Source organism: Anopheles gambiae, chromosome 3 (assembly GCF_943734735.2).
Source record: "Anopheles gambiae chromosome 3, idAnoGambNW_F1_1, whole genome shotgun sequence".
In the NCBI taxonomy this organism is placed as follows: Eukaryota; Metazoa; Arthropoda; class Insecta; order Diptera; family Culicidae; genus Anopheles; species Anopheles gambiae.
Genome location: NC_064602.1, coordinates 36,085,920 through 36,098,012, shown reverse-complemented (window position 1 = coordinate 36,098,012; position 12,093 = coordinate 36,085,920). Strand labels below are relative to the sequence as shown.

Below are 12,093 nucleotides of genomic sequence, written 5' to 3'. Positions count from 1 at the left end.
CTCACGAACTTGTTTTCAGGGAACTTGAACTTGTTACTTTTGTTTCAAAATCCAGAGAGCGTGCGAAAAATGCCTCACCAGCCCACGGAAGCCACTGACAGACAAAAGGGAATGGAACCTGCTTCTCACAGCGCACTGGTTGCTAGGATGCTGCTGCACGGACAGAATGACGTTTATTTCCAACGGATCGTGAAGCGCTTAACCCTGGCGGCCACCCGTCAATCGTAACCAACGCAACGGAGGCAGAGACCTGCGACGTTTAAAGACCTGCGGGCCCGGCAGCACCGTACCCCCCAGCGGCTACTGTTCCGGCCATTTCCACCGTTAGCGTCAGTCCACGGTCGAAAATCTTACCCGCCCCACAAATGTACGGCTAATGGGGAACGGACATGAGCGAAAACGGATAAATCACGGTAAGGACGCAGGAGGAGGAGTTTGTCAACTGTGATGACGATATTGTACCCTTTGTAGAAATCCTAACTTTTTCCAACAATCGGTTAATATTAAATTCGACAGATTCGACACGAAAAGGACGACGCAGAGCACTTAAAGGATGGGGTATGAATTATTTACAATTTTAAAGGAACTTTTTTCCCGAAAGGCACGGAATACGCACAAGGAACGAAGGAAGCAAAATGGAAGGAGAAATAAGTGTTGTAAAGGTAGGATGATTCTCTGAAGAAATGTCAATCTTTTGTAGTGTAGCGTGTGTGTTTGAGTCAATTGAACTAACAAAAAAAAACATGTTAACTTAATAATATGTACAAATTCCAAACATTAATTTTAAGTAGTTTAGTAACACGCTCGTCACCCAGACTGAGAAAGACAGACAGACAGACAGAAGAAAAGGCGCGCGCCTATGTCCTTCCGTGTGTATGTGCATGTGTCGCGGACATTACACACGCCGCGGTTGTTCGGTTGTATGCTAGCACACACACACACATTTTGGGGTTCATCACACGCAACCGTGCTTTCTCAATTTCGAAAAGACGAACAAAATTTGCACGCACATGGTTTCTCGACACACATAAAAAAAACCCCTCATGAAACACAGAGAGAAAGAGAGATAGAGAAAGATTTGACGGGAACGGATGAAAGGGGGAGGGGGGGGGGAGGTGTGGTGGTAGAGGAGAAGAACTCGCATTAGGAAGCAAAACATTCGTTCTTTTTTTGTGTTTTTTTTGGGTAGTCTTTTTTTTTTTTTTTTTTTAAGGGAGGATTTGTTTGTTTGTTTTGTTTTTGGGGATCTTGTCAAAGAGAAAATCGGCATCAACAGCAACACAGCAACACTCACCTGACATGGTTCGTTAGATGTTCCTTTCGGGTGAACGTTTTACCGCAGTACGGACATCGGTAAGGCGATTCACCGGTATGCTGGCGAACGTGGTTAGTCAGGTGTTCCTTACGGGTGAAGCTTTTCGCGCAGTAGCTACATTTGAATGGAGATTCGCCCGTAGGCCCCGGACGGATGTGATTTACTGTTTTTTGTTTTTTTTTTTTTTTTGGGTATCATTTTCATGGGAGAGAGAGAGAGCGAGCGGGAGGGGTGATAAAACGTCGGTTCGTTTTACCCGAAAACACACATAATTGCATAGAGGGGCGGGAAATCGCCAGACAAAATGTGAATTTCACATTACACACAATACACACCACACGACGAAAACCGTATGGAAAATGAATCCATTTTGCGAATTGCGTTTTCGTTCGAGTGCAAAAAAGAGAAAAAAGAAAAGAGAGGGAGAGAGAGAGAGAAAACACACAATTAGATAAATGTGACACGATCCATCAATAGTCTAACTAAAGAAAGTCTACAAAACATCAGTCTAAAACAAAAAATAAACGACCAAATCTAATGCTAGTTACAGAAACCAAACACAATATCAAGATGAGGCTCATCAAGCGCGAGCATCTGCAAAGTTAACAGTTTAGAAAACAGAAAACTTTGCTTTTATACAAAAATGTTTTAAAATAAGCTCGTAAGGAAGATATCTTTGAGATTTGATTCACGCTAGTGCTTTCTTTTCCATAATTATAATATCATCGATGCATATTATAACACTGTCTAATCTTCTCTTGGTTAAAGAAGAGATGATGAAAACAGGTATAATATGCATTCATACAATTTAAAAACTACAACTACAATAAATAATTAATACTAAAATGATCGATGACGTTTTAGTAGTAGTGTAAAGGATTCGCTCTCGAAATGCTTTTTTCAATTGTAATTTGGAATCAGAAATTAAAAAGTAAAGTAATTAAAAGTAGTTTAAAAATAATTTAAAACGATCAGCATTTCAGGCGAGTACATTACATCACTCAACAGCAACCCCGTCCTAAAAAATACTACTAATAACAACGTCTACAAAAAAAAAACAAAAGCCACTTGGGGAGAATGTGGCACACTAAATGAAAGGACGGTTTGGCATGTGTGTTTTTTCTTGGGGGTGACTCACATTTACCATTGCTATGCGCACTGGTCGTAGCGGTGTTGGTGGAGGATGATGGCACTAGGCTGGCGGACGGGCCGGTCAGCATGTCGGAGGGCAGCTTGCCGAACACCTCGTGGTACGACAGAAACTGGCTGAGATCCTCGATGTTCACCTTCAGCATTTCCACGTTGTTCGGCGGCTTGCTCGGATCGTGATGCTCCGGCATGTTGATCTTGACCAGCGAACCGTCCGGTCCGCGCACATCCATCAGGTGGGCCGGTATCGGGGGCACCTTGAACTCCGGCTTCACGATCGGGATCGGCTGGGGCGGTGGCGGATGGGCGGACTGGGGCGGTCCCTGGGTGGGCGGCGGTGGCGGATGATGCCCTCCGCTGCCACTGTGTGCGGGATGCACCTGTGCGGGAAGAAACGATTATTAAACACCATTCAATTGAAATAAACGAACTCCTGCTGTGTGCATCCACCAGTGCTGCAAAATATGTCACATGAGCATCATGAGATGTTCTCCAACGAAAAAAAAGAACATATCCGTGGTAGCTTGATTCTCTCATTGTTGACAGTCAATGAAAGTGCGACATGACAAGTCGAACGCGACGTGCGAGTGCTTGAATCAAACCGGATACTTTGACTGACAAGCTGAGCTTAATGCCGTCGAAAGCATAATCATGGCTTTTTCTAGCTGTGAAAACAGTGCTTGCCGTGGTCATCAACACTCACGACTGAAACGAAGCTCAAATCAGCTCACGTACACAACTTAGATGATCAGAGGTGTGACTCCATTTTGACATTTTTGACATTTTTTAGCACCTAACTCTTCATCACTCACTTGGTGGTCACGACATGCTCTGTCGGTGGTATTATAGTACAAAAAAATGACATAGTGACTGATCAAACGATGGTCCCAAAAATGTCACGAAGCATGTATTGATGGGTCACACCAATCATTTTGAGTATCACCTCTGATTATCACAATTGAGGATGTGACGCTGACATGAATTTTGTTTCAGTCATATTTTTTATGACATTCTCAGTGACATTTTACAGCACTGGTGTCCACAAACGAACACACACACACACACATGGAGACACTTACCTGCATGTTGCCCAAATACTGTAATTTTGTATGATCCGTAAGGACTCCAGACCCGTGGAGTTGCTGGAGGAGAGGTAAGTAGGAGTTAGCAAACGGAATTGCCAGTGTGCAGCAGGCAGCTTTTCTTCGTTCTTACCTGAAGGTGCGACCCCGGGGGTGGAGGAAGGTGACCTGTGCTGCCCCTGCTACTATGAGTAGCAGCAGGGCCAGACAGGTTGGTGAGGTGTGACGACCCTGTAAAACGCGAGTGCGAGCAATGCCGAAAAAGTTAGTAAATCCCCAACGCCACCGCCTTAGCCTCCTCCCCCTCAACTTACCTATTGTGGAAGGAATGATGGCGCCTTTTGTGTTCCAACACCTGCTGGTGCCGGAACTGCCGCGCCAACCGGAAAAAGGTCACGGGTAAAGCTACCCGGAAAGGGGGTTGTTGGGGTGTTTTATGGGAAGAGTGGGCCGGCGCCGCCGGTCCTACTCTCGCGAAAGGACACACACAAAAGCTCACTCACACACCAGTGTTTATACCAGATGCGCGAAGGTGCGAACGCACAGAACGCGGGAAGGAGAACCGTTCGCACAGGGATGGTATAGTAGTGGCCCTCGCTAACACGATTATCACGGGTTAGTATTGGGGGCAAGGACAATATGTGTGTGTGTGGCTTTAGCACACAAACTAACACAGCGTATCGCTACTGCCGGTGGGATTATTACTCTTCACTGCAATCGTCTGTGAGATCATCTGCAAGGACAGGAAAGGAGGAGAAAAGAGGAAATGTTAGTCATGTGGTGAGGAACATTTGGTAAACCCAACTTACCTGGATATATAATAAAATATTACAAAACTAATAAAATCACATCAATCGAATCTACGATTGGATATGCCGCCGCTGGCTGCTGCTACTGCTGCTGGTGGCGGTTACTGCTGTTGCCTTTTTACTTAACGCGCCCGATTCCAACAAGCTGGCCCGAAACACTTTGAGTGTTTTCATTGGTGCGCCACTGGTGCTGACACGGGGGGAGGCTTTTTTGTAAGTAAAAAATGCACACGACAGACACACGCGGTTGATTATATCAAACTGCAAAGAGAGAAGGAATGGAAATACAATTAGTCAAACAGTGTTGTAAAAAAAAAAATAATAATTTGTTTTATAATTCAATCGTGTTTGTGTTACTTAAAACAAATACATTTGACACTCTCAAGCAAGCTCTACAGACACTTCGTTAAACAGGCAAACAAAAGGCAAAACCAAGCCGAACGTTTTCGCGCCAATTTTTAACCCCACACCTTGTCGAATGGAGCAAATACAAAAGAAGAAAAAAATCGTACCACCGGTATTTCGTAGGTGGAAGAGACGACCTAAGACGTGTGTGTCTGTGTGCACCACCCCACATATCATATCAGTCTTTCCTCCTCCTATCCACGTTCGCTTTAACGACCCATCATCATGCTCGAAAAGTGTGTGTTGGTGCCCAAAACCGAACACCACCCAAAAGGTTGCGCGCGCGCCAAAGTTTGCGCGCCTTCTATAAAACATCCGGCCGCCCGGCTGACGACGGGTTTCTCTATTGCGCGCGGCTATTACGAAGTGGCGGCGGCGGCAGCGGCAATCGCGCGCGTCAAGAGCGAACGAACAAAGAGAGAAAAGAAAGAGCGCGCGCGAGCGCAAGCAAAATGCCGGTTCCGCACACATCCAACAATACCACCGCACACCGGTTCGTCCGTTTTGCCGGGTGTTGGAGGAGGATGGGGGGGGAGGGTGTTACCTTCTTCCACCCCACACCACACAGTAAAAGCATTATCAAAGGTTGGGTGGTCGTGGACCGGTAATAATGGTGTGTCCTCCTCCCTCCGTTCACCGAACGATGGCATTAAGCTTGGAGGGTGTAAAAGGAGAGAGCCGCGTCCAAACCAAACATGGACGAGAAAGAAGGCACACACACACACACATATACACACCGGCAAATGGATGATTATTATTGCAATACCGCCCGAGAAGGGTTGCGCGCGCCAAACCGCGAACTTAACACCACCGCCACTCACAAACACACACATACAGACGGCTTTGCAACCGGCATTAGGGGGAGAGCAATAATGGGGAGGAGGCGTTCGCTCTGAAGGGGTAGCAAATTTGAAGCCGGACCACCCATCGTCGTCGTCACCGTCTTTGGCTGATCAATTTCTCATTCGCCGGGGAGCAATGAGCATGCGCGCCACCGCCATATCAAGAGCGCTTTTACTTCCCTCTCTTTCTGTCGCGTACGGCGGCACATGACGGTTCCCCCCACACACTACCTCTTCTCTTCTTTCTCTTCAGCGTACAAACTGTCTGTTAGGGGGGTGAGAGGGTGAGTGAAAACGCTTGCGCGCATATTTTCACAATCCTATTCCCTCCTCCCACAACACACACACACACGGAGACACACATACACGACGAGCAACGAGGGGGATGATGATGATGAAGCCGCACACTTCTGGCTTTCTTGATTTGCACTTGGGCTTTATCGTTCGCTCTGTCTCTCGCTCTCTGCTTCTAGCGAAGGATGGCGGGCGCTCTGCTCCAACGCAACAACCGCCAACTTAGAGCCGGACGGAAATCTCAATAATCGTTCAGAATCAGCATCACATCACACACAGGCGGGACGACCACCCTGCGCGGGTTGTTCTCTCTCGGACAAATTCTGCACACGTGGTGCACATGGAACGAAGAACATGAACGGTTTGTCGTCGCGCGCACTGTTGCATCCCTTTAACAATACACGCGCGGCAGCAAGCAACAGGAGGAGCAGCAAGCGAGAAGATTGCGTTGTCTCCCCCGCGGGATGCGTTAAATTAGGATAAGTAGCAACATATGCTACTATGATGCGCGCTGGCCTTGTCCGCTGCCCTGTTACCGGGAGGCGGCCCATGGGGAGATGTTTGTTTTGGAATCCGCCAAAAGCGCACGTGTCGATGGCGTTATGATGTCATTCATCGAGTGTATGCGGCGCGCTCGTCGCGCAAACGATTTTTGATACATTTCCACCCGCTGCCGAAGCACTGCGTGAATTTGTACATTTTCTCGTTGAATCAACAGATGAATGAGGGGGGGGGGGGGGGTGGATAGGGGTATATTCCCGGGGATGCAACGCGCACAGGACACGTGGGGCTGCCGCCGTCGCCCGTCGGCGGTTTGAGAAGCATGCTGTGATGCATAATTTGCTGTTGGCGCCAAAACAACAGGAGAGCCTCTTCTTCGTTTTGTAGCTTTCTTAAGCTGTACGATGGTGGCGGCGGTGATATAGTAGGCTGGGGAGCAGATTATTGTGCTCAGATGAGTTGGAGTATACGAAAGTCATGTGGCGAGATTTGTCCTATGTTTTCAGTGCTCTTGGTTTACTTTACGAGTTTTGTTCCTTAACCGGAATTCCATGGGAAATAAATTATTAATAACACCAAGAGGAATTCTTCTACAATTTATTTAATATTTGAAAGAATTAAAAAAAAATAAATCAATTTCAAATATTTAATATAGAGGACAATGATACAACCAGTTAAATTAATGTTTATACGATACAATCATAATTTTAACCCTTTGTACATGCAACATCAGATCGATCAGTGCACGAAGTAATGGAAGGCGTGCACACACACAGACACACACACAACGCAGCACAAAGAAAAGGCGCGCAAAATTAATAATTGCTTATCATCAATTTCAGCACAAACTGCATCACGCACACACGAGGAGAGGCAGAAGCAACAACAAAAAAATGGCGCAAGATAACCATCCTCCTCCACCCGTTTCCCCGCTGGGGCCAAGAAAGTTGGATCGATCGCGTAAAGCGCGGGAAAGCGTCGGCGGCCCCAAAAGAACGAACGAAGAAACCCGCTTTCTCTCCCCTTTCTACCCACCCCCCATGGTTTGTAATAAAGATTCGATTGGATTGGAACGAACGAGAGAGTCATGAAAAAGCGCTTTGCAATTTCATTTCAATTACCGATTCGCACACACACACACGGGACGGTCGATTAAACTCACCCCTTGTACTGTGTATGTGTGAATGTAACCATCGACGGCCACAAGGCGCAGCAGACACACACAAAAACCGGTCCCCAAAATCTCAAACCCAAAAGAGGAAAATGTAGTTACTGCAACCATCACAAGAGGAAAATGCAAAGATGAAATGATGTGTGGAGTCGTGTGCCCGTGTGTGTCCGTGTGTGTGTGTGGAGCTGGCGGGCGCGCGAAAATTCGCCTCAACGCGCGCGCAAAAAAAAGCCGCGAAACTCTGCGTGGCGCGCACACGGCATAAAGAGGAGCATAACACAACAAATCGGCAAAGAAGCAACAACAAACCACCCTCCGTTGAAGGAGGCGCGGATGGATGTAGAAGATGGTGGAGAGTTGGTATAGATTTTTTTAATTTCCTGTCCTCACCCGCCTTCTCACTCGTTCTCTGCCTCCTCACACACACACCAAAAAAAGACCACAAAATACTCTTCCCCACCAGCTCTCCTCCCTCCCAACGACGGTGGAGGATTGTTTCTGTCTCGCTCTAACGCACTCACTCACACAGCACACACACACACTGACACACAGTGACGAACAGCGGGAGATAAATGGTAAAATACACCACCGAGCAAGAGACGGCCGTCCTCTCTCTCCCTCCCTTCAACCAACCTCATTCCCCCTACCCCCCACAACAAGTAATTCATCACAGCGGGGAGGCGGCTTGGAAATAAAATACAAAAAGGCCCCACCCACCCCTCCCCATAAAAGGGGAGGGGAGCGGGTAGGGTGCGGCGTGCACACGGGGCCGCCCATCCTCTACCGACAAGCGATAAATGAGAAAAAGAGCACGAAAGAGAGCGAGACAGAGAGAGAAAGAGGCGAGCTAAAAGCGATCCATCTTTGTCATGCTCTCCCCCTTTCTCTCTCACCCTTCTCTACCAAACCATTTAAGGGATGGAGCAGCAGCAGCAGCAGCAGGGGTCGCTCTTTTGTGATTACTTGGAAGAGTGACGCCCCCTGCCGCCCCTCGCTGCACCCTTCAAACTCCTCCTCTTCCTCCTTCCATCTCTTTTCCCATATATATCCAAAACTGGATCCAAAATACATTACAACGATTTTATTTCGTTTCTGGTGTACCTCCTCCTCTCTTGCTTCCATCTTCTTCTCCTCCTCCACACTGCTGGCTGTGGCTTTTGTGTTTTCCGCGCGCGTTCCTCCCCCCCCCCCCCATTGGATCGCGCGCTTTTTCGTTCACTTTACGCTCCAAAGGACATGCTCCCCTTCCTCCTCTTCTTCCTTACACGCCCCACACAGCAGTAAAACATGTTTCAGCATCACATCCCCCTAAGTGTGTTCTTCCCCCCCCCCTCCATCTTTCCCATTCCACACACAACACGCCGCCCCGACGACTCGGATTTTCCCAAATGAAACCAAACGTGTCGTGTGTGTGTGTGGTGCTGTTTGTCGCACCCGAGGAAGGGAGAGGGAGGCAACTTATTGTTCTCGCAAAACTTTATTGTTCCATTGTTTTTTCGAGCCGGCGGGGGGCTTGCTTGCGCGATCGTTCTTCTCTCGTCTTCCTTTTTTGCTCTGCTAAAAGCCCTTTGGTACTTCCGTCCTTCTCCCGCCCATAGCAGTTCGCCGTCCTCTTACTCTATGCTTCTCCACCATCACACTTTATACGCATTTCATGCATAAAAATGCGTTTTTTTTTGGTTTGTGTGTGTGCTATTTTAGTGCGCATTGGTTGATTGCTTCTGCATTGAAACATATCGCATATACACACACGCACACACCCATCAATTGATTGATATCGCGCATTTTTAGCTGCTGCCATCCATTAATTGTAACACAGTTTTTTTTTTGTTTCTAGCTCAGAATCCGATATAATTTTGCTGTCACATTGTAATACAAAAAAAATGACAAATTTTAAATCCTTTAAAAAAATGACAATTATTTAAAATAATGTAAAGGAAAGCATTTTTTTTGCCGACTTCCAATCGATGAAAATCTCGTTGCAAAGATGATGATGGGGAAAAAATGGGAAACGAAATGAAACAGTGACACATTATTCAAATCTGCTTCGCAGAAGCAAACACATATACACATTGCCCGAATACAAAGCCCTAACCCAGAGGAACCCCAAATGGGAGGGGAAAACAGACTCCATTCAACAAGAAGTAAAAAAGCTGAGATTTGAAATGGTTTTTGTCTGTGTCTCCCCTTTTTTTGTTGTCGATTATTTCAGAATGGCAATGGTCCTTCCTCTTTCAGAATGGCAGCACACCAACAGCACACCCGAGCTCCAAAATCCTCCAGAGAAGAGAAAGTATTGTTCTTCACCCAAAACCAACTTTTAAGAACCGGTGTGACCCCCCCGTGACACCTCTTCAGAACCATCATCCTCCTCCTTCCTTTGATTATAATAATAAACACACGATGGGGGCGCTCGCTGCTGAAAAAGTGCTGAATAAGCCTTACCCAACAAACCATCAGCATCCTCCCCCCTCCGCCACAGCATTTGAGAACACACAACCCACGCGCGGGCATAACTCCCCCATGCACACACATACACGTACATACAAGAGCGAGAGGAACGCGCTAAACCCAAAAAGCAAAACAAAACAAACTTCAAGACGTCGGCGAACCTAACCCCTAAACACACCCTAACACCCCACTCATCGTACTATTGGGGAGGGCAAGCAAGTCAAGCAGGCTCCATCCCCCACATAAAGCTTTTCCCTGCCTTCCTTCCTTCCAGAAACTGAAAAAAGCCGGGGAGCAGCAGCAACCCTTGGACACGCTCACCCATCTTCACCCACTCGCGCATTTAGACACGGGATGAGCGATTGGAGGGGAGAGCTCCCTTACTTCTAACACCCCCTTTTCGAAAAGCCAGCCTTTTTTTCTTACTCTTTGTTTTGAAACTTGGCGCGCACCGTTTGTCTCTGTTGCTTTGAGTGTTCGCTTTTTTGTGTGGAAAAGGTGACCGTCTTTGTATCGGAGACACCTTCATCTCCTGTATCCTAATCATCATCGGCACACGCATCGCCGTCGGATTGATGCTCTTTTCTCACTTTTGTCACGATGTGCAGCTTGTGACATTGGTCGTTGGCATGATCCAGATACAATCCCTCCCCTCCTTTTGACACGCGATTTACATATAAAAGTGTTTAATGCATACTCTCTCGCTCCCTGTCTCTTAAAGGGCTTAATCAAAGCTTTCCACTCTTTCCTTTCAAAATGCAGTACGAAGGGGTTTGAAAAGTGTCAGAGAACCAATGTTAGGATAAGAAGAAATAATCCTTTCAAATCCGTCTTTCATGGGGGAAGATACGTTGAATGTTAAATTATTTTGTAATTAAAAAGTTAAAAATAACCCGATCAAAGCCTACTGTTCTTGCTAAAGTATGTCACAGTGCAGTGCTGCTTTTATTGACATAAACTCAACACAGCAAGCCATCACATAGTTCGTTGACATCTTCCACTTGAGACCGCGCGCGTGTGTGTTAATGAAAAACATAAACAGATCATACCAGTTATCGCGTCTCGGATGGATGACCCCGACCACCGGATCAATCAAACCTTGTTCTCGTTGAAAACATGTCCACAGTCCATATTGGATGATGCAGCGAATTTAAATGTTCAATCTTAAAAATGCAATAATGATGCTAAGGATCAAAATTGCAAAATGCCTTAAACATTGTAAGGCACTTTTATCAATAAAAATGTGTCTTTAAATGTGTTGCATATTTGCTCACTGCAGCACAGTGAACAAATGTAATGCAAAAATACACACACAAAATTGCACCGATCTGATCTGCGGGCGGTGGACCGGCAATATAAATTGTCGATTTAAAATGCGCTATCTTCTTCTCCCCGCTTCCTAAGACGGTGGGATGGTTGGTGGTGGCCACAGCAGGAAGGCACGCGCGCGCCCGTTCCCGTGAAACCGCAGCGACGCGGCGGCAGCCATTTCGCTCGCGTCCGCGATATATTCCGCCGTCACCACCATCATCACCATCACTACACCGCCGGGCTGCCAGCACTACTACACAAAACATAACAGCAGCGCCCACCTACATCCACACACATGTGTATGTGTGCACGAGATGATGGTGGTGGTGGTGGGTAGCGGCGCTTCGATGTGCTGCTACATGCATGATCAACGCGCAGCACACACAGCGACGCGCTTCACCGCACACAAGCCCGCGGGGGATGGTAGTGTGGTAGTGAGAGAAGAGCGCGCGGGACGCGACGAAGCGTTTAATGCATACACGGGCACGTGTGTGTGTGTGTGATGCGATACAGGGAGAGGCAGTGGGCAATGAAATGCGCGAAAGAGATGACTGTATGTACCCCGATCGGCACGGAGCAGCAGCGGGTGCAATGGCTGCGTGTCTGTTTTCGGCTGCAGCTGGCTGCGTACTGTCTTTGGAGAAGGGAAATTATGATTTTTGTTTTTAAACTCGGTTTTGAACAAAATTATGCCGGAGTTTTTTAAATCATAAATTACATTATACATTCCATTACATTATTAACGGCGTGATTTAACCGGTCT

General features: G+C 47.0%; 1 protein-coding gene across 50 annotated transcripts in view; it reads right to left on the bottom strand.

Moving 5' to 3' along the window:
• Positions 1 to 12,093, bottom strand: part of LOC1278927 (zinc finger protein 420) — a 70,484-nt gene that overhangs the window by 44,946 nt on the left and 13,445 nt on the right. For 32 of the 50 annotated variants that reach the window (XM_061656778.1, XM_061656794.1, XM_061656799.1 and 29 more), the window contains exons 3-8: positions 4,356 to 4,616; positions 3,861 to 4,279; positions 3,680 to 3,777; positions 3,544 to 3,606; positions 2,454 to 2,844; positions 1,295 to 1,478 (exon numbers count right to left, since the gene is read on the bottom strand). In XM_061656778.1, coding sequence (XP_061512762.1) covers positions 1,295 to 1,478; positions 2,454 to 2,844; positions 3,544 to 3,549 — 581 coding nt within the window. In that variant the 5' untranslated portion in view covers positions 3,550 to 3,606; positions 3,680 to 3,777; positions 3,861 to 4,279; positions 4,356 to 4,616. The remainder of the gene's footprint in view (positions 1 to 1,294; positions 1,479 to 2,453; positions 2,845 to 3,543; positions 3,607 to 3,679; positions 3,778 to 3,860; positions 4,280 to 4,355; positions 4,617 to 12,093) is intronic. The other 18 variants (XM_061656779.1, XM_061656800.1, XM_061656781.1 and 15 more) reach the window with 3 other exon arrangements.